Here is a 27,605-nt window from a genome sequence, read left to right as displayed (position 1 = left end):
TATGATTTCGTTCAACACCGTAGTTGCTCAAAACAAACAGGAAAGAGCTTAAGCAGTAAAAGAATTTCTATGAAAGATGCAAGTACCAGTCCAAAGTAACCGACCTTCAAACAATCAAATCTTCATGGAAAGCAGCTTGAGTGTTCTAAGAGGAGCAAGAATTCATAGGAGAAACTGTGCCATAAATACATATTTGCACTAGCAAAATAACATCGACTAGTTATAGGAGTAGTTTCACTGCTGGTACATCTATAGCCATTCATGAAGGATGGCCCTGCTTTAGATCCATCATTCACAGCCAAAAAAAATAGTGGTTAATTGTGATTTGGAGTACTAACACTACTTTAAAACGGTATAAGGACGCTGTTGCCCAATAGCACACGAAAATGCAAAGGCACCTTAAGAACAAAGATGAGAAGGAAAACAAGTAGAGAAAGAAACGAATAACGAGAGCACAACCCTCCAGTTTAGTAGTTCCTGAAGCATAACTTCATTTGATCAGCATTTATCCAACCGTCCACTCCCAATTCTGCTGAATCCATGTATGGCTGGCACATAATCGCATCGTCAAGTTTTGGGTTGCTTCTAGTCGCACTTAATGTTTCTATAGATTCTTCTCACAAATAGAGTAGAACCCAGATAACCAACAGCACCTGAGTTTGGCAAAAGATGTCAGATATACAACCAAAGAAGAGAAATTACAAACCACAAAATAGCGCGACCAGAAAGTGAAAACTAACCGCAAAGTATTCCCAAACCCAGACAAAACATCAGAGTGTAGCCAAAATAGAAGCTTGTCTGGAAAAAGCCTGACATCTTGGTCTTCACATGGTAGTAATATATGGAATAAAGGTATACATAAACAGCTGTGGAAGCAGCAGAAAAGAATGAAGTCCATTGCCAATGGTAGTTCTCAGCATTTAGCAAGAAATATGTACCCACAATTGTTACACAGATAGTGACAATTATGAGGATCAAGAAAACCAGTAACATAAATCCATAGACGTAGTAGACCTGCCAATCAAGTGAAGAAAAGGGATTTATCAGTTTCAAGTGTCATTTTCTATTTTCTGATACATAGACAAATAGAAAAAGGTTAACATTTTAATCAAATTTCAATAAAAGTAACTAACCAATATATAATGTATCATACTGGCTAAGAAAGAACTTTTAAACTTCTGAATTCTGACCATCATGAGAAATCAATTTCAACAAAGTATTGCATAACTTGCTTAAAACAAAATCATATAGAGATGCCATGCACAAAGGAAATTTAGCCAAAGAAAGGCTAGATAGCTCGTCTAAGCTTATAGCTGCTTTTACCTTGTAATTCCAGAAAGACGTGAAGACGAAATACATCTCAATGAAGATGCTGCCAAAAGGAAGCAGCCCTCCCATCAATGACACAACCGAAGGTGTGAGATACCACTTCTTCTCAGGAATAGGGCGGGGAATAGTCTTAACACGGCATGGATTATTAGGAGAGCCACTCCAGTTCCTACCAACAACAGTCCCTAAAAGTGCCAGAGGGAATGAGATAAAAGCCCAAAGAATAAACACGACCACCATCGTTCCAAATGGTATAGCTGCTAATGATCGATAAAATATAGCAACAGTGTTGAGGATCAAGCCTATTCCAAAGCACAAAAATGGAAAGAGGGAAGCTGTAAGGATCATTGCCTTTATCCAGTTTTTACCTGCAACAAAGCAAAATATGTCAAGCAGGACAATAATGAGAGAAGGAAACATATCCTAAATGTCCCTTATCTTGAAAAGGTTCTTAAAATTAGGAAAGTAACAAGAAAAGTACAGGGGTGAAAAACCCCATTGCTAGTGGAAGTACTCTAAAATGAACTATTTATGATGAACAAATCCATACCGCCATTCCTCGAGTAAAGTCCACCACTGATATATCCTGAGATGAATGAGGTTAGAGCATAGCACACTATGAAAGTTGTGGCAATAGCCCCGCGCCTGTCCACATGAGATTGTATAATTATTTAGTAAAAAGCAATCAAATGTCCAGGCGCCAAAGTGAAACAGTAACAATACAAGCCATTCTGATCAAATAGATCAGAAAGAGAGCTGACTGCATGGGAATTAATAATGCTGAATTGTCCTATTAATCCAACACACCATAATCTAGTTAATATATGATATTTAGCATACAGTAAAGAAGCCCCTAAAGCCTTAATACAATTACGATTTCTTGCTATGTCATATTTGGAATTTGCTTCTGTCAACAAGTGGCACGTAACAATTATTCGTTGAGACATGCACCTACAAATAAATCACTAACAGTCAAACCTAGAAGCATCACATCCTTATGGCAAATGTGTTGTTGAATATCTCACATTTGCAATACTAGATGCAACTAAATTTTGATTCTGTTACTTTACTGCACAACAGGCGACCAACTTATGACAACTGTTTCATGCAGTAAAATAACAGAACCAAAATTAAATGATATAAGATATTCAACACCATAAGTTCGTTCCTCCCAGTTTGTTACTTTAATGTTCTACTGATTGAACAAGTAAGAGATTAATACATGGCAACAGGTGTATATATGTATGCTTCTGGTAAAGATAACACTAGAAGTTTCATTGAAGTTGCATTTACTACAGCAGATGAATCAGTAACTGACAAGAAATATGAACTTCGAGTAATATGTTGATTCCTTACATACCCGATGTACAACATTCCAACAATTGCCAACACAATTACTAGAAGAACAAGAGTTGCCAGCTGGGTACCAATACCAACAACAGCTGAAAGAAGAACCAAATTGCGAGGAGGCCTAAAGACATCCCCATGTACAAGTTTCCATCCAGATTCCTCATTGACATCTCTTTCCTGATAAAAAGCACGCCACATGATTTACAAGTTGGATAATAACTAAGATTGAAAATGGTTATTACAAAAAAAAGGTATCACAAGCTACTTCTCTACTTTAAAACAGCAACTCATTAAGAACTGAAAATGCAGTGAATTGTTACCAGAGTCTCAAGATCATCATCCTCACGAGCATATTTTGCATAATCATTTCTGAGAGTCCGCATCAATATCATCGATACTAGGCCGGTGAGAAAAATAACCATCATGAAAGAATTGAAGATGGAGAACCAGTGAATCTGTACTAGGGTGACATTATGTATAGTCAGAAGGAATATTAGTTCAAAATATATATAACAGACAATCCTCAGGGGGAGAATTGTAGGAAAGTGTTATTAATGATAAATTCTCGGAGATCATGAAAAGTCACAACAGGCTCATTTTAATTAAATAAAAGTAACCAATTAATGCTTTAATGCGCAAAAATGTATTACCTGGTGCTCAAAGAAAGGATAATCCAAGTAAACGTCAAAACGGCGTGCGAAGGTTACATTTATTGGCATCCAGCTGATCGAATATGTCATGTCTAATGTCTTCCCCACTTCCAAAAGCTTTGGACTTTCTTGTGTGAGATTGACATGAATGATCTGCGAAAAGTATAATAATGAGACCAAAATCCTACATGATTCTGGATAAGAGAAGTAGCAATTTTATGAAACTTTTACCAAGGACAGACCTGATTCCCATTGTATCTGACAATAATGTTCTTGTGTGTGAAAAGAAGATGCTTATTCTCATTGTTTTTGTCGGTCTCTCCAATGAAGCCTGTTGAGAGTATAAATGGTTATGGTAGTTAACAAAGGATATCCAAGAGAACACAACAGGAAGACATGGAAGTTACAGATTCATACCCCATAAAGGCAAATCATCTAAGTCATCGATCAGAGCAAGGAAGATAGACAGCCACAAGGATATGAAGAAAATTAGCAATGAAAAAACATACAGATTAGAAAGAAAAAAAAAGGAAGATAAGTCCCAATCAGGAAAGATGTTAAATGATGAAGAAAATACAAATGTAGCTAGAAACATACCAATAAAAAATTCAAACCAATATGAGCTCTCAATAGCATCTGTGAAAAGCTCAACCTTTGCAGCATCAAGTTCGATCGTACAAATGGTGCTCTTCTCAACATTTCCTATCAAAATCCATCTTCAGATGGTAATTTAAACAAGGGTAATCTAAAATAATGTTGTGCAACAACAATGTCTCTTTTCCTTTCCCAATCAATAATCCAAGCAAGATATGGAGTAATGTACAAAAGAATTGTTTACATACTTTTAAATTTTATCTCAATCTGACTGTCAATCAGTTCATTTCCACCCAGAACCTCCCCAAGCCCGCCCCACTTATGTGAAGGGTTTTCAGATGGCTGGCAAAACGGCAGGCTGTAATAGTTGTATGTTTCTTGAGGATTATTGTAAGGGCCAACCTTGTTGACCCACAGAGTGACTGGATCTTCAGCTTGATACTGCATATGAAAAAAAATGATAACCCCTTGTAAAATCCCAAGAAGATAATAGCAGATCTTCTCTGCAATGCATCAAACACACTAAAGAAAAGGAAGCATCTTAGACCTTGAAGAAAAGTATAAATAGGTATTTCATGCAAAAGAAGCTTCGCATCTAGAATTGCAGAACAGGTAAAAACAGTTAAATACAATACTGGGGTCATCCTAAATAGGTCACAAAGATGATAGTGGCAAATCAATCAACAAAACAAAAAGAGACTCAAACAGGAGAATGACTATGGCTCCACTAGAAATTTGCACTGACAATACATTTATCTATAAACACTACATTTGCATATGCTAAAACTGTAATCCACAGGTTTGCTCCTAGATCTCTCACACAAGAAAGCACTATACCTACTCTGTTGAAATAAACAACAAAACTAATAACAGATCAGGAAAAAAAAACTCATGGAAGGGGACCACAAGGCGTGCAGCCCATAGCTTGATTTATGCATTTATGGGGGGTTAATGTTTCGGATGTAATGTTCAGGTTGTTCTTTCTGTTGGTCTAGCGGTTAACTTTTTCATGGATCTTGTGTGCTGTTTCAGTTCCTCTCTTGTGAGAGAGTGATAGTTATCTGGTATCTCATTTACACGTGAACAGAAACAGGGTGAATTATCACCTTCCTTCTAAAAGTCTTACATTTTGAGAAACTGTGTTTGGCAAAGTTCCTGATATTGGATAAAACAATTTCTTCTATTTACCTAGCATTCGTGTGCAATCCTGGTCCTTGTTATACATGATTATAAGCTTCTAATCTTTTTACAGAATGGTCCGATAAATTACACCAGAAATTGTCAGAATCAATAAGAAGAAGAAGAATATTGAAAATGGAATGCTACTGCTTTCCAATGCAACCACTAAAATACTAATAAAAACAATTTAGTAATTCATCTCCTGTATAGCTTGGCAAATGCACAATTTCAATTATTTTCAAGTTGTCAACAGAATCCGATCTAATAAGCTAATCCTTACAAAACTAAGCACATTACTGTTGGATATTTGAATCATTGATATAAGCCACAGATCTCTACAAAAGAACTGGAATATCTCAAGGAACATTATTTTTTCCACCCCAGTGATGGAACCGAACAATTGCTGCTAGAAAAGAAAGCCTCGATCCAGATCTGATCCACATCGTTAAAAAAGAAACCCTAACAACACTCGAGAACCCCCAGATCTAAGAAAAGCGCCAGCCGATCGCGATCAACGGGGGTGTGAGATCGTGATCTAGGGTTAGGGTTAGCCTACCTTGTGATCGGACTCCGACGCGTCGGCGAAGGAGACGAGGAGGAGGAGGAGATGGACGGCGGCTAAGAGATGAGGGAGAGATCGGACGGCGGAGGGCATGGTCAGGATCGGGATCTGAGAGCCCAAGTGGAGGCGAGAGAGAGCACCGGGTAGTAGTAGCCTTCCACTTCGTAGATGTTGGTATGAGAGAGGAGTTGAATAAATATTAGAGTAGAAGAACGTCGCTAACGCAACTGTATGCAGCGATCGAATTGGTGATTTATGCGGCGTGATACGAGACGAGACACCGGCAAGACTCGTGAATAGGATCTATTTTAATACCGGGTTTAGGATGTACTGTCTATTTAAAGGTTTCAAAATTTCAAAATATCACATTTAAATTTTACTTTTTTGAAAATTAAATAATATGTTATTTTGTGAGAATTGATGTGCTAATTAGTAAATAGTTGGAAGGTAATTTAACTGGGTTATATATATATAAGCTTTATAATATTACCAAACAAAAAATGAGCTTCATTGGCTAGTTTTTTTTCGCACAAGCGTATATCAGGGGCTGTCAGCTGTAGTGCCCACTGCTGTGCTAATGGACAAAAAATGAGCCCCATTAGCTAGTTTTATATTTTAGTTTTATTTTTACCACATCAGTATTCCATTATATGACAAAAGAATAATAATGCATGAGAAGATATATTTAAATTATATTTTGCTCCCTGCAGGCTTAAATTTACTTCACAATTCTAATAATTTTATTTATATTATTTCACTGTCTTATAGTTATATTCAAACTGAAATCATTATTTTTTTATTATATTTAACTAAATATAGGTCAGTCTTAAAGATACCCATTAAAAACATTATTTTAGAGGATTTGATAAGCTCTCTAAAGCATCTAAAATAATACAAATTAGATGTCAAATAATAAAGATATACAAAATATATTAAATATATATATTTGTTATTTAAAATTTAATCAGTATTATTTTAAATGAGTTAAAAAACTTATCTAATCATTTACAACTATCTTTAATGAGTATCTTCAAATTCAACATATTTTAATCAAATTCGATAAAAAAGTAATAATTTTAGTTTAAATATAATTATAAAAGAATAAAATGATACAAATAAAACTATAGAAAGGTGAAGTAAATTTAGACCTAACTAATTTTTCCAAAATAATAATATAACATAAAAGATAATATTGGAAGTTAAGTTACACTGTTATGCAGTTATATAGTATGCAGACATCTTTAATTAACATCTTAAGGGACGCAAAACATTTTCCTTGCATTTATATCACAAAAACAACACAGATGCTGCAGTTGAGAAGATGCCTTGAGAAAATAAAGAGTGAATATTTGTAATTACATTTCTTACACATTGTGTGCACTTTGATTCTTCGAAACATCCATTGTGCTTGCAGACTCTCCTCATCTAGTGCTTTAGGAATAACCAACCCTCAGCACTTACAAAAAAGATGGTTGAGCCAAAGCACAAGAGGAGCCTATGTTAATATGAGAAATGATAAGTAATTAGGAGCACATATATGGAGTAGAAGAGGCTGTTTTCAGAAAGAAGACACTCTTTCACAAGAGAGCAAACTGCAACACTAACACAAAAATTGCCTAAATAATGGAGAAATACAATTACAGACATATCATTTTCCTCGTTAGGACATTATCTTAGAAGAAAGCAACATAAGCAGAGCTGCAGTTGTGAGAAAGCTTACAAGCATTCCAGTCAATAGAATCCAATCTATAGTACCTAATTTTCCTGTTATTGTATTTGATTCCTGGTTTTCGATAAGTCTAATTGCATTTCCCGCGCTTGCCTTCTCTGGTCCCTGTAACTTTCTCTTCCTCAGCAGCATAGATTGAACTGTGGTAAGAAAGTTACTCCCTCTTTGTTTTGTAGTGGTGGACCTATCCATGATGAGGAGAGTTTCTGCATTGTTAGTATCACTACTTTGCTGTTCACAGTTCTCCACTGCACATTGGCTGTGCTCAAGATCCCTTGAGCATGCACAGTCATCGCAAGAACCAGCACACGAAGAGGATTCCAGAATACTGTACCCTCTTACTGTGTTTTCCTTCACTTGATCTGGATCTTCAAGCAATTCCCCAAAAACAGACCACCTACCCACAGATGTAATCTTTACATTTGTTGAAGTACCTAGAATGCTCTCAGGAGCAATCATAAGCACCTGGATATAACCTTTGGTATGGCCAACCTTAAGGATAGAAAATACTCCAAGTAAGAAATAAAGTTTAGTCTTGATTAATATAGAATATAAAAGGAGAACATGCACAATAGAAATGAGTTTGGTTCCTTACCAAATGAACACCATCAGTAGCTATTTCAGTGATCCATATTCTCTCGACCCGACCTTCCATTCCTTGGTATGGTGAAAAAGACTCAAAAACTGAAGTCAATTCACGACTTCGCTTCTTCACCTCTATGCTTGGGACTTTCTTCATTCTTGCAGCAGGTGTTCCTGGATGATTAACAAGATAAATCAACAATTCACAATATTTAGCAGAAAAAATAATCATATAGCCTTCTGATAGCTTTGCAAATTGTTCTAACATATTGGCTGTTGGTGTAATTTTGTCAAAAAGGGGAAAAGGCAAAGGTTAACATAGTAATTAATCACTGTGGGTTAAAGCTCCATTAAGGATTCATAATATGTACTATGAACTATAAAACTGTAGTATTACAAAAGGAAAAAAAAAACACACCTGGTCTAGGGTAGAATTGAGATATATGAACTTGAGCAAACTGATAATCCTTTATGAGGCTGACAGTTTGGGCAAAATCTTCATCAGTTTCACCTAAATCCACAGGATATGAGTTCTTTAATGCCACAGTGTCATGTAATAAACAATATGAAATGCTATGTTAGCAGAACCCATTTCATAACATTAAGACTGTTCAAAAAGTTAATTATCAAGTGGAGGAAAAAAGAAAGGTCAAGTAGCCAAGTGAAGAATTGATGACCAATCTAAAATTACACTACTCAATGCATCCATTCACATACCAGGAAATCCACAAATTATATCAGTTGCAATTTGCATTCCAGGCACAAGTTCAGTCAGAGTATCAACCACAGTTCTAAAGTCACTGACAGTGTATTCGCGATTCATTGCCTGAAATATGTAAACATTTGCACATAAAAAAGGAGCCACATAAAGCAAGACTAAAGCAAGAAAGTCAAATGAAAAGACTGAACTTTGACCTGACTACAGATCCACAGCATATTTACTAAAGATATGCTTCATAACATAGTAACCACAACTTGGTTTATTGACAGTGAATATGCAGGAAAGTAATGACATTTTTGTTAGCATGTAGTCATCAAAGAAGATATCTCAGAATTAATGTAACTTAAGGGAAGGCAAACATAGAATAACTGCTTAGGCTTACAGTAAGAACTGCATCGCTCCCGGACTGCACAGGAACGTGGAGAAAAGAATAGACACAGGGGTGACACAGAACATTAGCTATCTCTTTTAAATGCTCCAGTATGAAAGGAGGATTAGTCATGCCAATGCGAAGCATGGTGCTTCTGTCAGGAGGAAGCTCTGCAACCATTGCATTCAGCAGATTTGGAAGATTCGTCCTGATATCTCTACCTGAAATATTTGTCAAGTTCCAGACCCATCAGTACACATAGATATTAGGTTAAACTATAACCTGGTCAGTATAAGATCAGTAAAACAAGAGTATGAACCGTAAAATCAAACCCATAATCATATTACCATAAGCACCAGTGTCTTCACTGCTTAACCATATCTCTCTGACACCTTCAGATACAACAGTTCTGACACGCTCTACCTAAGCAAATTGTAAGCATGATAAGATTTCCAGCATTAGAGTTAACAGGAACACATCTATGCACTTACTAAGCTGTTGACAGTATAGCTCCCTAGATGGCCACGGGCGTGCTTTGTCTTGCAATAAGTACAGGCACCTAAACAACCCACATTAATTGGAAGAATCTCGATAAATTTGTTCTTGCGTACCTGCCAAATGATAGAAAATTGAAGCGGTTACTGTGTGCAGACCATCTGGATGAAAAGAATGTAGTAATTTATAATTCTACTCCTACCATTTAAATTTTATATGTTAGGTTATAACTAGGAGAAAGTGAAGAGCAAAATGGGCACATAAAACAAGTGGCACTCTGAACATGGCATTGATAACAGATTTCTTGTAGCAGCTGGAATTCTACCTTGGGAAGGTCAAGTGCTGGCAATGTCTTTCGACTTAAAAGTCGCACCTCATGGCCTTTCAATGTTTCCTCTACTACTTCAACAACCCGATCAATCTGCTGCACTCCGATTACACTAACACCTTCAAGCTCCTTAAGATCGCGACTTCCCTGCGGCACACATCCAGCCACCACCAGTGGCTTTTTCGCGTCTTTACATCTTGATATGAGAGTTGTCATAGCAGACTGACTTGGAGATTTCACTGTGCATCTGTAATGACAATATAAGTGGGAAACAAGTGCAACTAAAATCTTTCTCTATAGTTTTGTAGCCGCACGGACAGCTATTAAAGGAAAGCTTCATATAAGCACCCTAGACTTATAATGTTCTTAGATGAGGACTGACGTTAGATGTGAGAGACATCATGTGTCTATAGGGGTGGCAATCAATCAGGTTGGGTTAAGCGAGTTTGGGTCGGGTTAATTTTACCTTGACACGTATATGACCCGATTATTAAACGGATAACACGATCTGATCCACCTAACCCGTTTAATAAACAAGTCGAGTTAACATGACACGCTAACACGACCCGTCTAATCCGTATACTTAAATGAGTCGTGTTAACACACCACATTAATACAACCCATCTAACCCATATACTTAAGCGGATCGTGTTAACCCAACACGTTAACATGACCCGTCTAACCCGTTTAATATAAATCATATATAAAATTCAATATTTACTGATTTATCCTATATAAATGGTGTATTATATAAAAAAATGATGAGGTCTCGAGGGGCAGCGACGACAATGAGTTAGGACAGGCAGTGGCAGTGGCAGCGACAGCAAAATTTATCCCGGCAGGTAATGGCAACCACAATAGTGATGAAGGCTCAACAGGCAACAGCTATGGTGAGAGTTAGCGCAGGCAGGCAGCGGCGATGAGAGTTAGGGCAAATGGGAAAGAAATCCGACAAGGGTGAGAGGCTAAGCATAGATGGTGAGGAGATTTGCCGGCAAACTCTCGAGCCAGACGACAGGCAGAGACGGTGGTGAGAGGCACCGCGAACGGAGGCGGTTGGAGAGATTCGATGGCCGGTAAGCACTACACCGTACACACTGCTCAGGAGTTGGGGGCAGATGGCAGGTGGAGACTAAGCGGGAGGCACCGCGGTGGGCGGCAAATGGGGCCAAAGAGATTGGAGAGAGAGGAGGCGTGACGAAATTTTTTGCCCTTTTGGAAATTCGGATGAGGTACCTGGAGATCGGAGAGAACGAGAAAGTAGAGTGATTTAGGATTTCACTTTTTAGTTACTTTATATGTATATATTGACGGGTTAATCCAACCCGTATACTTAAACGAGTCAAACGGGTCAAAATAGATCAGCTATATAAACCCGAACAAGACCCAATTAAGAGCCGGTTTATCGTGCCGGGTTATCGGGTCGGGTCAGGATTTGCCACCCCTATATGTCTACCTGAGTTACCAAGATTGTGTTCTTCAACCAGAGAAACAAAGTTTTTAAAATCATGCCAATCCACAAAGATAATATTGTGACAGTTACCGTACAATGTACAACAAAGATCAAGTTAAAACAAGAAGAATTGCAAGAAGGGAATATTACGTATTTATCAGCCATATGTCTGCTTCCTCAGGTTCATCAGTAAGTGCATATCCAAATGATGAGAGCTGACCAGCCATATACTCACTGTCACTCTACAGAAAACACGAAAACAAGCATGTAACTATAAGCAACCAAGATTCAACTTCTATTAACCAAAAGGCAGACGCTACTACTCTTTGCAGTGAAACTTAGAAAAAATAAAAGGGGTTCTCAGGAAACAATTTATGCAATTCAAAAGTTTACAATGTCGATGAAGTTGGAGGTGTTTTAATTAGACTGAAGGAACCCAGAGTAGGACATAGGAAGATGCACTTGATTGCAACTAGAAGTTTCTACAATTCACACATCTCTCTTACTTTTGTTCATTCTAACTAACATTTAATAGAACAGCAAATCTGCGCTAAAATTATCAACTTTTTCACCAGACTGCAAATTGCAGACTCCTAAGTGCACTCAACAATTAAGAAATAGATAATCTCAAATAGGACGCAATAAAAATCTTGCCTGGTTATGCGAGCACCCGAACGTCTTCACATATACCGTCTGCTCGCAATCCCACAAACACATTAGCCAAAACAATCAATAGAGAGAAAGAGAGGGCGATATCGATCTAGAGAGAATGAGAGACCTGAGTTCCCGGAATGAGAGGGTTCGGGGAGATAGGATCGCCTCGGATCCTGCGGGCTTTGGGCTTTTGCTTGGGCTTGACGCCGACGGCGTTGATGGGTAGACGGAAGCCTGGAGGAGCTCCGGCGAGCACCACGTCCTCGATGTCCTCCATCACGCGATTCGGATCCGTCACTTCCCTTGCGAACTCGATCGAGAGAAAGAAGACGGATTAGGGTTTTGGACTCGATAACTTTGGGGCTCGCCGATAGAAATGGGCTTAATGTTGATAGGCCCATAGCGTACTGGGTTATTTCGTAATAAAGTCAAAGAGTGACCCTATTTTCGAGCAATTTTGTTACGATGGGGATATTAATGAGAAAATTACAAATAATACCCGTAAAATTAACACCCTGTTTGAATTGAAGAGAAACGAAGAGAGAAAATAATTTCTTATTATTTGAATTAAATAGAAAAAAAAAGAATAGCCTCTAAGAGTCTAACGGTTACTTTTTCTCTCCAAAAAGTGAAGAGAAATGAAGAAAATAATTTTATATTTTTTATATTTTAATATTCTTAATATGCCTCTTTTCTATTATATTATTTACTTAATATTTTAAGATTTTATAAATAAAATAAAAATAACTAAGTACTAGATATTATATAGCTTGTGTTGAATATTATAGCCAATAGAATATGGATATTATAACTTGTTTATTTAAATATTTAAATATTAGATAAATAATATAATAATAAACATGTTATTTTTATTTTACTTTTCCCTCTCCTTGAATCAAATTTATGAAACTTTTCTTTTTCTCTCTTGTCTCTATTATATTAAAATAAGACAAGTTAAAATTACTTTCTATTTTTTGTTTTCTTTTTTTTCTCGTATTTTTTTCTATTCAAATAGAGCGAGCGTTAATGAGAAAATGTATCATCTCACACTATTATTCACACTACCAAAACAAAAATTGCGCTGCGAAAACTAAAAATAAATTGGTCACCACCACAAAAAGTATAAATTTGAAAGCTATAACCATTAAAAAGTATTACAAAACCAGCAATTAAGTCTTGTTTCTTTCTCTAACCTTCCTCACCCCTTAACCTTCCTAAGATTTAAAAAAAAAAACATTGTTAATATGATGATAGAGCTCCATAGAGTTTCTATGGCTGGATTTTTTTTAAAGCTTCTTTCTATTCCTTTCATGCCAAATAGTCCACAACTAAGCAAATGTCAAGACTTCTTTATCATCAGCTTTGATAACACCCCATCAATAGAAAAGGTAGTGAGAATGTCATTTTTATTAGCTCTATCCAAAATGTTGTTCAATAGTTGTGGGTCTGATAATCTTGTTGATTTGATGTTTGGATGCAATTTGATATTTTAGATGCTTAATTTAATTTAATTTATTGAAATCGGTGTTTTAGTTTAGTTCCAAGCTATTTTGAAGACTTAATTTGATTTTATAGTTAAGTTAATATGATGATCAAGTTAAATCATGTCTATCCTTAGCAAATAGGTGGCCTCCTTTGTAAATAAGATATTCTCTAAATTAATAATAAAGCAATATTTGGCATCACAAATAAAGCCGGAATAATGGGACACGAGTCGATGACTTGACGGTAGAAATGGTAGCATTATGCTTCTACTCCTGCAGGCAATCCTTATCTCAATCATCTCCGGTACATCCTACCATTCATGTCGGCGCTGCACGACACGTCCAGGCGCCACGCGTCATTGCTTGAACACGTGTCCTTCCTTTTTTCCATCCTCTCCCACGTGTCGATCTCTCGTCTCTCCCCTCAAAACCAAATCTAACTGCTAACTCCTCCCCCTCCTCTCTTCCAAACGATCCAGAAACGCACCCAAAGATGATGAACGTCTTGGCCTTAGCCCTTCTCATCTCCTCCCTCGCCGCCGCCGGGGTCTGGTCGCCGTCTGGCAACCCAACAGACGGTTACCACCACCACCACTCCGACCAAGTCCTTCGCGAAGGCCACCGCGTGATCGTGGTGGAGTACGAGCGCCAAGTACCTACCGATGACCACAACCACCGCCACCTTATCCAGGAAACCAAGGATAAGTTCCAAGAAGCTGCATCTTTACTCCCTAACCTCGGGCAAGGTTTATCCGCCCCACTATCCGAACCACAACAACCTGTAACCCATTCGACCAAGGATAAGATATGCGACGCTTATGGCGTTTGCAAGGATAAGCTATCCACCCTTATCGGCAGAGGCAAGGATAAGTTATCCGACACAGCGGAGACAACCAAGGATAAGTTATCCGATGCCACGAGTAAGGTATCCGACACTACTACCCACGTACAAGAGTCTGCCAAGGATAAGTTATCCGAGACTGTGGATAGAGCCAAGGATAAGTTATCTGAAACTTTGGATAGAGCCAAGGATAAGTTATCCGAGACTGTGGATAGAGGCAAGGATAAAGTATCTGGCTCTGCTTCTCACGTAGAAAAGAAGGCGAAGGACTCAATAGAGAGCGCAGCGGATAAGGCCTCCCATATCCGAGAAGAAGCAAAGGGTGGTGTTAAGAAAACTGTCGACAGCGTCGAAGAAGCTGCCGACAAAGCGGAGGCGGCGGCGCGCGAGCTGCGAAAGAATCTCACCGACATCGCGAGGCGGGCGCGGGACGTGGCCTACGACGCCGCCGGCTACATGGCCGCGCCGGAGGCCGGGCTCGCCGCAGCCGCGGTGGCCCACCTCCTAGGCTTCGCGACGGCGTACGGTACGTGCGTGTGGGTGACCTTCATGTCGAGCCACGTGCTCGCCGCCGCCTTGCCTCGGCAGCAGCTGGGGATAGCGCAGAGCAAGCTGTATCCTGTCTACTTCCGCGCGATGGCGTACGGCGTCGGCGTGGCGCTCCTTGCCCATTTCTTCGGTAGGGATCGCCGGAGCGCCGCGGAGAGGGTGCAGGGGTACAATTTGCTTGCTGCCTTTGGGATGGTCATTGCCAACCTGCTCTTCTTGGAGCCTAAAGCTACTAAGGTTTGTTATTACTATACTTTTACAGAGCATGACACACATTTGTTATGAACTTTATATTGGCTATATTTGCCATATCTTTAAAGTTTATCATATTATCATATCTTTTACGAGAAGTTATCCTGATACTTTTTTTTCACGTTGTTGGTTATTAAATTCTTTTGTAGGTTATGTTTGAGAGGATGAAGATGGAGAAGGAAGAAGGGAGAGGAAGAGACATGGCGGATATGGTGGAGCCACCGGTGGTGACCGGCGTCGCCTCGACGACAACCACCACCACCACCGCGACGCCAGCCGGAGCTTTCGGGGTCTCGAGATCGACGGTAACGATGGATCAGGAGATGACCAAGAGTAGATTGGGGAAGGCGAACAAGCGGCTGAAGAGGCTCAACAGTGTCTCGTCCCTCCTGAACGTCCTCACGCTCATGTGTCTGACTTGGCACTTGGTCCACTTGGCTCGGCGGTTGCAGGCGAATTGCTAGAGGTATAGCCAATGGGCGGCTTGGGTTCGTCGTGGGGGTACGAAGAGCTGGTGCAAATAATGCTGGTGTTAACTTTTAACTCTCCTTTCGTTACATACTGTATGTAATCTAACTTTTAAAATGTTTTTGACGCTGTTTTTATAGACCTTTTCTTTTGTTATCTATGACTAATGAGAATAGAAATGTCGGAAAATTAAAATAGAAAGGTCAAGTTGATGTCAGATACTCGAATGCAATTATCAGAGAGTTGAGGGTGTGAAATGAAAAATTCCAAAAGAGAACGGTGGCAAACGAACCGAGCCACCTCAACTGGGCCCAATTACCCACATCGTTAAATGGTTTAGACCCAGTTGGCTTAATCGCTCCTTTGCCGCCTCTCGTGTTTGTGGTTGGAATTCGTTTCCTTGCGTCCTCAAACTCGGGGAGAGGGAGAGAGGAAAAGAGTTGCTCGACTACGGAGATGCAAACCGTGGTGTTGAATCCTTCCGGCTACGCGGCGGCGCCGCTTGCAGAACCTTCTTCTACCTCATCTTCTTCCTTCTTCTCCTATCGGTCTCTCTCGTCCAAGGTCTGATCTAACCCTCGTCTCGCTTTCTCGTTGCTCTTTGGTTGGTCTCGCTGCCTGATTCGAGAAGTAATTTGCCGGTGTTTATAGGTTTCGGGTTTCAAGGGGACCAGGATTCGTATTTGTCCCTCATCTCGATCCTCTGTTTCGTTGGTGTCGATTCCCACGAGGCGGCGTGGTGAGTTTATTTGTCGGTTCGATTTCTTTGGATGTTCTTTTTATTGATTTGAATTGTATCGAGATGAGAAAAGTAGCTCGTGAAGATTCAAGTCATTTATATTACTAAAGATTCAATTTTTTCATGTCTTAGATTATGTTTATATTCACTGCTATGCATATGTTTTCGATGTTTAGAAAGTCGATTGCCGAGCACTTTCTGAATGAGGGAATTGTTCCTTTTTGGTGGCAACTAGTTTTGGAGCTTGAGAAAGAGGATGCTTTTTTCCTTCGTAATTGAAGCATGGACATAAGGTTGGATCTAATAAATGAAACATATTTCCAGAGAATTTATCACACTAATTTGCGTGGAATTTTGTCTCGTACATAGTTTATTAACCAAGGGACATTTGTAAGGCTAGTTTGTTAGGTTGACTATGTTGCTCGATAAAAATATAAAGCGTGGTATCGTGAGTATGTGTTTAAGGAGGATGATACTTGATGCCTATAACTGGATTTATTTTGAGATAAGTTCGTGTTGAAGTAAATCTGAAACTAAGAACAATGAATACAATCGTAAGTTCAAAAGGTTGGAAGTACGCTGTTAGATGATTTCATCAACAATGTGGTAAGATCTGATTGTAGTCATCATAGTCGAGAAATATTTTATTTGTCGGAGTACAATAGGATTCTGAATGGCAAATTGACACATATACGAATTGATTTCATTGTGGACTGTGGTGTTATCTTTCTAGAAATCTGTTCCTATTTTATGGCTAGGAGCCTATGATCAGTCATACAAAGATGGGCTTCTTCACGAATCTATCATACTAATTAGCTCATAGAATAACCCCAGTAGCCAGAGGAGATCAGCTCATGCAACTTACCGAAAAGGTTGCGAAAGTTCATGATGGAAAGATTGAAAAGTTCATAAAGACAAAAGAAAATAACTTTGATCCGTGAAGTCTTTGCATTTATACTGCACATATAATAAAGAAAAATGTAGAAGTTATATATGCTTTCTTCTCTTCTTTTAAGAATTCTATAGAAAAAAAAAAAGCAAGGCTACCTTAGGAGCCTTTGTTTTGCAATGCATTTGGCAACTCTGCAAAATAACGAGATAGCTATTAGACGAAAGAAGAAAATTTTGTTTGCATTACAGCGTAGAAAGAACTTTTATTATGTGTTAGTGTATATTAGTGATTAATCAATATTATTAACCAGAGTAATCTTTAAAATCTGTTTGACCGTGGCAGGCAAAAGTGCCATGGTGTAGGATATGCTTTAGAAAACTAAAGTTTACCAGTTTGGAACTAGCAAACAACTTCACGTTGATATCAAACTGACAGAATATTAAATGGAGATCCTGAAAGGTGGGGGGCTAAGAGGGAATGCCTGAAAGAACAGTGGACAAGTCCTTTTCCTTCAGTTGATATTTGCTGCGGTCTCTTGCCAATGCTAAAATTTTATTTTAGTTCCCTGAACATAGAATACATAATCAAATGAGAACATGTTAGTTATAATGTGACAATTGTTAGTTAATTTAATTTCCGCGTAGAAAACTAACAAGCTAAATTACAAAGAATATTTTATCGGAGAACTTGGTGTATGAATAAATGATTTCAGGTGTCATTCTTTATAAGGACAACATAATATGTCAGAACTAGTATGCTTTGAGAATGCTGTTGTTTTTGATGCACCTATATCCATCTATAGATTAACTGTGATTACTCTCTTATTTTCTTTACCCTACAGCAACATTTAAAGCCATCGCTACTCCGGATCCGGTAGTTGAATTGCCACTTACTGCAGAAAATGTTGAGTCAATTTTGGACGAAGTGCGCCCATACCTTATGGCAGATGGAGGAAATGTGGCATTACATGAGATTGACGGAAATATTGTAAGATTGAAGTTGCAAGGAGCATGTGGATCATGTCCAAGTTCTGTAACGACGATGAAGTTGGGCATTGAACGTCGCTTAATGGAAAAAATTCCTGAGATAGTTGCCGTTGAACCAATAACTGATGAGGAAACAGGTCTTGAACTGACTAAAGAGAATATTGAAAAGGTAACCAATGAAATAACTATTGGTTTATGCATTTGTTTAGTAGTTAGCCCCTCCTCTTTTTCTCTCTTTTCTTCTTTGTTTGATTGGGAGAAGCAGTGTATTTCCTTTTCGTGCATCAATGCCTTCCTGAGGCAATTGGTCTCTGCACTTACTGATTATTCTCTGCTTTCTTCTCTATGTTTTCATATGATTTGTAATGGTCTCAACACTTAATATTACGTAAGATTGAGAAGCATTAAATGGTAAACCTCATGTCAACCCAAATGGATTGAAGCTGGATTCGTCAGAACTAAAGATATGGACACAGATTCTAACTAAGAAAAATCAGACTATATCGTTTCTAAATAATTAAAATCCCTTCAGAAGAATGCACTTGCATACAAAGAGAAAAGAAAAAAAAAAAGGACTGTAAACAGCATAATCCTTAATTTTGGCTTATGTCTAGGTAAAAGTGATGCTCAGAATCTGCAATTCTTGAGAATAATCTTTGATGAGAAAGAAAAACCACAGATACTGAGTTAAATTCGGATCATATATGCTACCTAAGTTTTACTATTGTGGTGCTCAATTTGTTTTTGTAAGCCAATGCTTGGATGTTGGTGATAACCTAATGCATGCATGTACTCTTGCAAAAGCATGCCAATGCATAGAATATCCAGCAGAAGATATCGAACAGAAGGAATACAATCATGTCTTATTGTTGTGCTTGTTGATGGACATATATGTGCATAAGTAACTTGCTCCATAATTTCAATAGTAGCTAAGTGAAATATGTTATTTGATAATAGTATAATTTCCATTAGAATGTCCAGCAATAGGGATGTCCTGTGGATGAGATTATAATCTGATATCAGCACGAGGCCAGCAATTGTCAAACCCGTTATCAGAACTTTTCTCCTTGACTGGTATGGCCGTGTTTAATACTAGACCTTATCAGTTTCCAACATACTTATTCATGTAACGTTTTCTATATTATTGCTGTTTTGCATAATTTTCTCACAGGTTACAAAAGATTGCTTAATTCCTCTATGTCCGCTCTTCTTTTCGTCCTTCTGAGAGGCTAGTGTCATCATCTTATGTCCTTTTAGTTTTCATTCTCTTTTTCTTTTTCAATTGAACTGGGAATCAATTTTTGCTGGATAATGTATTATCATGCAGGGTGCTTGGATCTGGGTAAGTGAAGAAGTAACTAGCATCTTGAAATTTCTTCTTCCAGCATAGAATTACATCATAATGGAATTGGAGCTAAAATGATTATACTTAATCTCAATGTCAGGTGCTTGATGAGATAAGGCCATACCTTACTGGAACAGGTGGGGGTGAGCTTGAGCTAGTCGGGATCGAGGAGCCTATTGCAAAAGTTCGACTTACAGGACCGGCTGCTGGAGTTATGACAGTAAGAGTGGCAATCACTCAAAAGCTTCGAGAAAAGATCCCCGCCATTGCAGCAGTTCAGCTCTTATCATAATTTCCAAAGAAAGATCTCCTGTAGTATATTACTGCTCGGTCGAAATCAGTTGAGATGCAATTTAAAGAGAGCAGTAGTCTTGCTAATTATGTTGCAGAAACATATGTTATCTAATCTCAATTAGTGATTCATTTGAATAAGAAATGTCCAACAAGTTATCTGGATGTGTACTATTTCCTCTTCATTATGTGATCTTCGAGCTAAATCAAAACTAATGCTGTGGAACAAAGTTGATTCAATTGATGAAGTTTGTGAATATGGATTTGGGATTCAATCTTGATGTCTCTTCAATAATGCTAGGCATTTTTCAAGTTTGATAAATGCATTAGTAGATGTTTGGTTAATATTATGGAATGCAGTTGAAAAGAAAAATCCATATTACATGAGACAACAAATCTAGTTCAAAATTTAAAAATTATATATTATGATTCTTTTGGTTAGCACCTTATATTTTCTAATATTTTCAATTAGGTTATTCACACAAAAAAGGCTCAAGTTTTACTAATAGCAAGATTGAACTCCAAAATTGAGATCTTGTGTACATCTTTTATATAAATTATATACACTATGTTATAAAAAATAAAAATAAACGCATTTAGTTTCTAATGGCCCAATCATACTATTATTAACTTTTAAGAGCTTTTTGATATATTGGCAAATAAAAATAGTGAAAAGATGAGGTATAAACTGGAATAAATGTATAATACAGGGTGTGAAATGTAAAACGTTCCTTAACAATTAAAATCAAGAATAAATTTATCCGTAGGAAAACAAACCATAACAACTCGCATCAATTACATTATCCCTCAAAGAAATCAGCAGCAAAAGAGAACTAAAGAGTAGAACGAGCAACGGCCAACGGAGTTAATGGAGTTGAGATCCCAACACCTCTATCCAAATTCATATTCACGGATAGCTTATCCGCATTTTGGAGATCTCGGGCTCATGAGGCTGGGTTAAGCGCGGATCCGGGCCACATCTTGAGGAGGAAGTAGCCGAGGAAGCCGAAGAAGACGAGGAGGAAGAGGTAGTCCACCACCACGAAGAACGTCGTCGATCCGTGCCTCCGGTTCTTGGCCTCCTTCTTCTTCCCCTCCATTGTTGTATCCGCGGATAAGGTAAACGCCTTATTCTCCCTTCCTATTCTCTCGCCTTTTATTCGCGATCTCTCTCCCCTTCTCTTATTCTGAATCACTGATGATAGGTAGATCTGGGCCGAAGTCCAACGCTTTGTCTTCCGTTAGATGCTTATCAGACGGATTATATTTTCCTAAAAGAAATATTATAAAGAATTTTATAGTTAACACCCTAACTTTTGGTTTTATTAATATTAACTCAGTTTTTTTTTGAGAAATTTGCATTTAACGTCTTGTATTTCTATTATTTTTAATATTTACAAAATAAGCCCTCTGTTTTACCAAATATGTGTAAAAAACATTATATAAGTTAGGTTAAGACAACACCACTATTTTCTAAATATAAAAAATGCCCCTATCTTTTTTTTTATTCTTTCTTGTATGACAGTGAGTTAAGAAAGAGATCCGTTCTTCTCCAACATCATTTCTCATCTCATCTCTTAGCCTCCCTAATTTTTTTTAGATAAGATATTTGTTAAGGGTATTTTTCATATTTTGGGTTGTCTAGGGTATTTGGGTTAAGAAAGGTATTTTGAGTTAAGAATCCTTTTACTGTAGTTAATTTAATTTAAGAGAATTAGTTAACATAACTAACATATTTGATAAACAAAGTGCTCGATTTGAAAATATTATAAATACAAAGCATAGATCACAAATAGATAAAAATGCAACGTCTCAAATTAAAATTTATCTAAGAATACACTATAAAGAATCAACATGAATATGATCCATTTTAATTATGTATGTTTAATAGCTATAATGTGAGAGTTTGCATTCATGTCAAATAGATGTTTACAAGTCAGATACACAAAGAAAAATGAGAGATAACTTGAACAAACTTTACTATTTGGCGGACATCAACAGCAAAATAAGGAGGGAGAAAAATACCTCTCTCCTCCACTAATCATTTGGCTAAAGGAAGACAGAGTGGAGATGGCGAGGAGAAGCCCTCGCTAGGAGGGATGAACAAAGACCCAAAACCCTAGTAGAGCTTTCTCTGATAGGGCCGGCTTTAGCCTATCTGTCATATAATCGATCCTGGATTGGATATTCAAGCTGAGTAAGATTGATATGGAATCCGAATTCAAATGAATTTGGCATTGGAAGTTGATATTTCCCTGGATTCGAATCCTACAATAATATAAGGTATCGGGTCGGATCTGGATTTATGCTTCAAATGATCATTTATTTTTTCCTTCTACAAGTTTTTCTTTCAATGAAATGCATAATTGACCCTTAGAAAATGTAATTTAGAGGTGTAGGGAGGATGCTTCCCATGTAGATCAAATCCTAGACATGAGAAGTTAAGGTTATACATCTAGCTGGTTATCTGTTTTAAGGATCCTAAATGAGTAGATGGGAATACTCTTCTTTATTGGAACCTTTGGACTTTTGTAAAGAATGACACTTTGAGATGTAACTGTGAATAGATGCTAAGGAATCAAACAGTAGACTCTGTCAAATTAGTTCCCACAATAGGTGACACCTTAATATACATTTCAGTACTGGTGTCCATCATGTTAGTTAATCAACCAACAATATATATCATGAACATTTATTCCTACAATATTTGAGGATATTAAATACATTTAGCAGAACAATTTAGATAAAAAAAAGGAATTAAGCACCTCTTAGTTCTCAGTTTCTCCTCTGTTTATACTAAGAAATAAGGAGGGAAGGATTCTCTACTCTCTTTTTTCTTTTTTTTTTTAAATAATTATTTTTGGACATCCATTAAGATCAAAGACTTTCTTTTTTTTCTAATGGAGCTAGCTCCATATAATGGTTAGCATTTGGACTCATAATTTATCAATAAATTAAGGAAGAAAAGGAATCTCTGTTAACATGAAACAGTTACAAGAGAGCAACATATTCCAGCAGAAATGCCTTTGAAAAGGAGAACAAAAACCTCCTTTCCTTTCCTTTTTTTTTTTCTTTCTTCTACTGGTGAAAGTTTCAACAGTAGAGGGATTGTTTTTAGATGTGACCCTCCTCTTTCCTAACATCCCATGTGTTCTTGTGCCCACTCTCTCTCTCTCTCTCATTAGTTTTTGTTCATAGAAACCAAATCACATACCTCATTCTCTCTCTCTCTCTCTATAGTTTGAGATGAAAACATTATTAATTATGTGACTTCTCCAACCATGAGTAGATTGGGCAAATTAAAGAACAGAGAGATCATACAAGAAGAAATTATTGCTCTCTTACTCTATATATGACTCTACCTATGACTACATATATCTAATAGTTTCTTTCTCCCTTCCACAATCTCATCAAAGAAGTCATCAAGCTGGCCAACAACATTGTCACTCCCAGACTTGAGCAACCCAAACCACACCCTCATGCTCTCCACTACACTCTGAGATCCAATACCCCCACTGTTCTCCAACTCCACCTTCACTTCTTCTACTGCCTCTTTTGCATTCCTGAACTCATGCATGAGAATTCCAGGCCGTGCATCTCTTCTTCCAATCTCCTCCACCACCCTTTGCATCAACCTCGCCGTCGAGACCAAGAATGAGCTGAAGAAGAGCGACGAGCCTTCGATGTTAGCCACTCTGCTCGAGCTCGAGTCGGGGAACCAATAGACAATCCCCCATAGGAGCATCAGGAGTAGACATGAGCTTACGTTCCTCATGGCGAAGAGAGCACCCCTGAATCCATTGAAGCCATTGAGCTTTGATTCTACCGGGACTTTCTCGTCGAAACGTAGGGATAACTCGTCGATCCTTGTCATGAACAACACCCGACTCTCCTCTTCGATCCCCATGGCTTCTCTCTCGCACACGGCTATTGCTCGCATAACCTAAGCACAAGAGAGAGAAGAGAAAGAATAAATATAATTGAGCATATGTATACATATTATCGATGTGGTTGGTGGTAGAATCAGTAGAAGAAGAACCTGGCGAAGAAGTTGAGCATTAATGGAGTTGCGGCGTCCTTCTTCGAGCAAAGAGACGATGTTTGCGCCGGTAGAGCAGTAATTCTCCATGTTGGAGATGCCCAACTTGAGTACATGGCAAGCCTCCCATAGCCGCGAGCTCTCGTCCATGTACTCGTCAAGCCACTTCTCGCCGACCGGAAGGTGGAGGTTTTGGACGAGGTGGGTGAGTTGGGAATGGAAGGAGCGGAGGAGGGAGATGACTTTCTGCAAGAACTGGAGAGAAATATATCTGTTTGCGGCCAAGGAGCGATCCAGGTCGTCGAGGCCTTCGGCGAGGAAGGAGTAGAAGCCATTGATAGTGGTGGAAGAAGGCTTCATGAGGAGATGATAGTGAATTGGATTGGAAGGAGAGGTTTATGTGTAGGATTATATATATAGCAAGGGAGGTAGCTTAAGAGCTCAACTTCCTATAATTGAGTAGGATTCATGGCTTGGAGAAATGATGAGTGTTTCCTTTGGAGATGGAAGGATGATTGGAATTCATGCCATTAGTTGATTAGTTTTAGTGGTGGAGAAAGAAGCTAAGTCATGAAAATCCCACCCTTATGAGGAGAAGAAGAGGGAGAGAAAACAATATTGGTGGAGGAGAGAGAGAGAGAGAGAGAGAGAGAGAGAGAGAGAGAGAGATAAATAGATAAATAGATAGATAGATAGATGGATAGAGAGAGCATTAATCCTATCTAAGTTGACTGACTTGACTGGAATCTTGGGTTTGAGTGCTCTTTGCTTCTCCCTCTCTCTCCTTTCTTCCCTGAAGCTAGTGATCTACTTTTTCTCTCCCTTTCCTATGAGCTAGAGCTTTGCATGTTTAAGCACACAAGAGTCACTATGGATGCAAAAGCTCTCCATGTGAAGAAGGTACAAGAATTATGCTGGTTTTGTTTACAAATGTTCATTAAAATCCTCTTGTTGGTAGCCATAGCAATTGATTGGCTCATGTGCTAGGCTCGAGGAGAGAAGGGGATCATGTCACAAAGCTTGTGCTGCACTTACTTCGTACAAAAACCCACATATCTAAAAGTCTCTCATTTCTAAGAGGGTGGAATGATGGATTGCAGTGTATCTAAGCTCTACTATAGATGAATCTATTCTTCTTTTTAGGCCATCTTCCTCTCCTCCTCATTGTTCTTCTATTCTTTTTTTTTTTTTTTTTCAGCAAACAGGGTTGGTGCTCGTGGGTTCTTGGAGCATGTGTGATTCTTGGACTTGGGGGGGAAGCATGTTGGTCTTTTGAGATCTCATTGGAAAGACAACAAGTAATGAGCACAATCACTTGGAGATGCTCATTATAATGTTTAATATACTTTGAATCATCTTATGGTAGGACAAATATAGAAGTAATACAGACTTGAAATGACCAACTTTATCCTAAATTTTAAAAAAAAGTGTTTTTAAGATGCCATGAAAGGAGAATTAATTGTGACAGCATTTTGGAGGTGGGTCCTTAGATTTTAGCAAAGTGATAGATAGCAATGTTGTAAATTAATTATTACTGTTGGTATTATATATCTTTGACAGCATATGCTGGCCATTAAGGCATCAAGTCATTTCCATGTGTCAAGATAACAAACTGTGTGATAGAAGAAGATGTAATTGTGATCTAACCAACAAGAACACATGATGTTGTACTGTGTTTTGATCAACAAGAACACATGATGACATTACTACATTTCTCAAGTTGTCACCTTTAATGCATGCTAAAGTCCAAAGGTGTTTCCATTGAGCATTTGGCACCACCAAACAAGAGCTAAAGCCTAATCTTTAATTATTGTTGAGAATAGTACAAAAGTATGTGATTGAAAATGAGGTCTTGCAAATCTTCACCTGTCTTATTGCTTTATTGAGGAAGCTACTTCTTTACTCTTATAATGCTTTTCTTTTTAATGTTTTTAATTCTTCCAAGTTAGTTCAAAATTTGCAGAGTTAATTTTGCAATGTTGTTCCTTTTTTTCTTCTATGATCATATGTTAGAACTAATTATTCATTTACAAATGTGACTACTTGAAGCAATTTTTCCGCAATAAAAAACAATACTTATCGTAGGAATTTCCTTAAGATATAAACCGAAATTAAAAAGAAAACAAACTCATAGATTGATAATAACTAGATACTCTTCTAAGTGAAATTTTTTTCCCACTTTTTTTCTTTCTTTTATTGGACTCACATCTTCATCAAACTTCTAATAACATCATCTTTATCGTCATGTCAATTTATCTCAAACTTCTTGTCTTGCCTTAGATTCTATATTCTATTCATCAAAATCACCAGCATACATACATTTCCATTGAGTTGCTATATTTTGTTTTCAACTTATGGTCGAAGGATATATTGCACTCTCTATCTTTAAATTGCCCATAAAGAAGGCCAAAGCATACCACTATCCAACAGTGACAGCCACAAGAGGAAGTCAAATATGAAGACTTCCATTGAAGGAAGAAAGCTGCTGTGCGAAAAGATCGTTCACAATTGGGCTTTTAGTCTTCAGGATATCCACCTCTCAATGCCCCCACTCTATTCTACCTCCTGGTGGATGCTATGGAAGGAACAAACCAATAGAATTTTTCATTGGAAAGCACTCAGTCTCAGCATCTAAAGGTGATACAGAAAATCTTGGCAAATTTTCTACCCCTCGAAAGTTGGATTTCTCCAATATTTGTAATCTGTAACTTTTTTATTACACAAAAGGAGAGAGAGAGAGAGAGAGAGAGAGAGAGAGAGAGAGAGAGAGAGAGAGAGAGAGAGAGAGAGAGAGAGGAATTAAGAGGATATTTATCTCTTTATCCCCAGCTCACAGTAGAGTAGGAGGATAGGGACCATGTCCTATTGGAAGCTTCAAAGTTCAAAGAATGGTAGATATGGAGACTGTTGTTGTGCATTTAATTAGAGTTTTTGGGGGTGTATTGTTGTATACCAATTGCACCACTTGCATGGATTGGCATCTGTGGTGTAACTGGATTACTGTTGTTTGAATTGAAATGAAGAAGTTGAAAAGTTTATTTGGACTTTGTCTTAGTATACTCCACCAAATTGAACTTTTAGTTAGGAATAATTTTATCTACACTTGCCGTATCATGTGGTAGGGATATATGCAAGTGGTAGTGGTGGTGGTTTAAACTTTCACTTCTCTTTTTTTCTTCTTCAAATAAGTTACTGATGACCATTAAAAAAAGGTGGTGATTAATTTACTGCTAATGTATATTATGTCTTTAACATCTATAAATTAATGCTCAAGTAGCACAACCTAAAACCTATTAACATACTTGGTTAGCAAAAAAAAGAAAAGAAAAGAAACTAGTCCTTCAAAGGGATAGTATTGTTATTTAATAAATTACCAAAAATCAGGTCACAGAAAATAAGCGAAAGGATTTATTTCAGAGATGCTTTGGGTTATTATTATTATTATTATTATTATTATTTGCACTGCATAATTTACCATCACATCTACTAGAAAAAGAAATTACACTTAAAAATTTATGTGATATTAAAAGATCAACTTTCATATTTTATATGTGCATTTATTATTATTTTGAAAGGACTCGAATTCTCAACTTCTCTCTAGAGAATATATATATATATATATTAAAATATTAAAATATCAATCCATCCTTAACAGTTATGGCTAAAATATAGATGTGAAACATTTCCCTTTCTCTTTGGGATCATCTTTTAAATGAGCAGTAA

General features: G+C 37.7%; 5 protein-coding genes and 1 long non-coding RNA gene across 7 annotated transcripts; 3 read left to right on the top strand and 3 right to left on the bottom strand.

Moving 5' to 3' along the window:
* Window positions 1-165: 165 nt before the first annotated feature.
* Window positions 166-5,947, bottom strand: LOC140794942 (transmembrane 9 superfamily member 1-like). The gene is made up of 12 exons (XM_073147235.1): window positions 5,659-5,947; window positions 4,172-4,364; window positions 3,927-4,031; window positions 3,747-3,764; window positions 3,572-3,660; window positions 3,330-3,482; window positions 3,000-3,134; window positions 2,690-2,856; window positions 1,880-1,974; window positions 1,324-1,697; window positions 741-1,014; window positions 166-653 (listed from the first exon to the last, which is right to left on the bottom strand). Exons 1-12 carry the CDS (start codon window positions 5,755-5,757, stop codon window positions 586-588), a joined length of 1,770 nt encoding a protein of 589 aa, XP_073003336.1. The 5' UTR covers window positions 5,758-5,947; the 3' UTR covers window positions 166-585.
* Window positions 5,948-7,177: 1,230 nt separating this feature from the next.
* Window positions 7,178-12,350, bottom strand: LOC140794941 (uncharacterized). Of its 2 annotated transcripts, none has more exons than XM_073147233.1 (11): window positions 12,121-12,350; window positions 11,997-12,035; window positions 11,493-11,584; window positions 9,887-10,136; window positions 9,558-9,677; window positions 9,414-9,489; window positions 9,079-9,287; window positions 8,693-8,801; window positions 8,394-8,486; window positions 7,989-8,149; window positions 7,178-7,885 (listed from the first exon to the last, which is right to left on the bottom strand). In XM_073147233.1, the coding sequence occupies exons 1-11, from the start codon at window positions 12,271-12,273 to the stop codon at window positions 7,325-7,327; spliced, it is 1,863 nt and encodes a 620-aa protein (XP_073003334.1). In that variant the 5' UTR covers window positions 12,274-12,350; the 3' UTR covers window positions 7,178-7,324. The 2 variants fall into 2 exon arrangements, with proteins under 2 accessions (XP_073003334.1, XP_073003335.1); XM_073147234.1 differs by having other exon boundaries at window positions 9,887-10,128; window positions 12,121-12,289.
* A 1,598-nt stretch (window positions 12,351-13,948) lies between these two features.
* Window positions 13,949-15,807, top strand: LOC140795139 (uncharacterized). The gene is made up of 2 exons (XM_073147539.1): window positions 13,949-15,107; window positions 15,272-15,807. Exons 1-2 carry the CDS (start codon window positions 13,974-13,976, stop codon window positions 15,584-15,586), a joined length of 1,449 nt encoding a protein of 482 aa, XP_073003640.1. The 5' UTR covers window positions 13,949-13,973; the 3' UTR covers window positions 15,587-15,807.
* A 140-nt stretch (window positions 15,808-15,947) lies between these two features.
* Window positions 15,948-20,118, top strand: LOC140795136 (nifU-like protein 2, chloroplastic). The gene is made up of 4 exons (XM_073147538.1): window positions 15,948-16,154; window positions 16,242-16,329; window positions 18,063-18,376; window positions 19,653-20,118. The coding sequence occupies exons 1-4, from the start codon at window positions 16,047-16,049 to the stop codon at window positions 19,842-19,844; spliced, it is 702 nt and encodes a 233-aa protein (XP_073003639.1). The 5' UTR covers window positions 15,948-16,046; the 3' UTR covers window positions 19,845-20,118.
* Window positions 20,119-20,631: 513 nt separating this feature from the next.
* LOC140795138 (uncharacterized) lies at window positions 20,632-26,926 on the top strand. Its single transcript, XR_012110254.1, has 2 exons — window positions 20,632-20,962; window positions 26,247-26,926. It is a non-coding gene; the product is annotated as an uncharacterized lncRNA (long non-coding RNA).
* On the bottom strand, window positions 23,084-24,693 carry LOC140795135 (uncharacterized). The gene is made up of 2 exons (XM_073147537.1): window positions 23,883-24,693; window positions 23,084-23,786 (listed from the first exon to the last, which is right to left on the bottom strand). The coding sequence occupies exons 1-2, from the start codon at window positions 24,240-24,242 to the stop codon at window positions 23,202-23,204; spliced, it is 945 nt and encodes a 314-aa protein (XP_073003638.1). The 5' UTR covers window positions 24,243-24,693; the 3' UTR covers window positions 23,084-23,201.
* Window positions 26,927-27,605: the final 679 nt, after the last annotated feature.

This window comes from Typha latifolia, chromosome 9, assembly GCF_019914945.1.
Source record: "Typha latifolia isolate L0001 chromosome 9, TyphaL0001v2, whole genome shotgun sequence".
Classification (NCBI taxonomy): domain Eukaryota; kingdom Viridiplantae; phylum Streptophyta; class Magnoliopsida; order Poales; family Typhaceae; genus Typha; species Typha latifolia.
The sequence above is the reverse complement of the archived record's forward strand: the minus strand, read 5'-3'. Positions and strand labels throughout refer to the sequence as shown.

Bases quoted from the DNA above. Each gene is read 5' to 3' on its own strand.
- LOC140794942 (XM_073147235.1), bottom strand. From the start codon at position 5,757: ATGCCCTCCGCCGTCCGATCTCTCCCTCATCTCTTAGCCGCCGTCCAT. The intron at 3,135-3,329 runs GTAATACATTTT...ACCCTAGTACAG, and splicing joins ATCCTTTCTTTGAGCACCAG to ATTCACTGGTTCTCCATCTT. The intron at 1,698-1,879 runs GTATGGATTTGT...GCTTTGTTGCAG, and splicing joins ACTTTACTCGAGGAATGGCG to GTAAAAACTGGATAAAGGCA.
- LOC140794941 (XM_073147233.1), bottom strand. From the start codon at position 12,273: ATGGAGGACATCGAGGACGTGGTGCTCGCCGGAGCTCCTCCAGGCTTC. The intron at 11,585-11,996 runs GCAAGATTTTTA...TGTTTTCTGTAG, and splicing joins TCGGGTGCTCGCATAACCAG to AGTGACAGTGAGTATATGGC. The intron at 9,490-9,557 runs GTAAGTGCATAG...CAATTTGCTTAG, and splicing joins GCTATACTGTCAACAGCTTA to GTAGAGCGTGTCAGAACTGT.
- LOC140795139 (XM_073147539.1), top strand. From the start codon at position 13,974: ATGATGAACGTCTTGGCCTTAGCCCTTCTCATCTCCTCCCTCGCCGCC. The intron at 15,108-15,271 runs GTTTGTTATTAC...ATTCTTTTGTAG, and splicing joins TGGAGCCTAAAGCTACTAAG to GTTATGTTTGAGAGGATGAA.
- LOC140795136 (XM_073147538.1), top strand. From the start codon at position 16,047: ATGCAAACCGTGGTGTTGAATCCTTCCGGCTACGCGGCGGCGCCGCTT. The intron at 16,155-16,241 runs GTCTGATCTAAC...CGGTGTTTATAG, and splicing joins ATCGGTCTCTCTCGTCCAAG to GTTTCGGGTTTCAAGGGGAC. The intron at 18,377-19,652 runs GTAACCAATGAA...TCTCAATGTCAG, and splicing joins CTAAAGAGAATATTGAAAAG to GTGCTTGATGAGATAAGGCC.
- LOC140795135 (XM_073147537.1), bottom strand. From the start codon at position 24,242: ATGAAGCCTTCTTCCACCACTATCAATGGCTTCTACTCCTTCCTCGCC. The intron at 23,787-23,882 runs GTTCTTCTTCTA...TCTTGTGCTTAG, and splicing joins ATGCTCAACTTCTTCGCCAG to GTTATGCGAGCAATAGCCGT.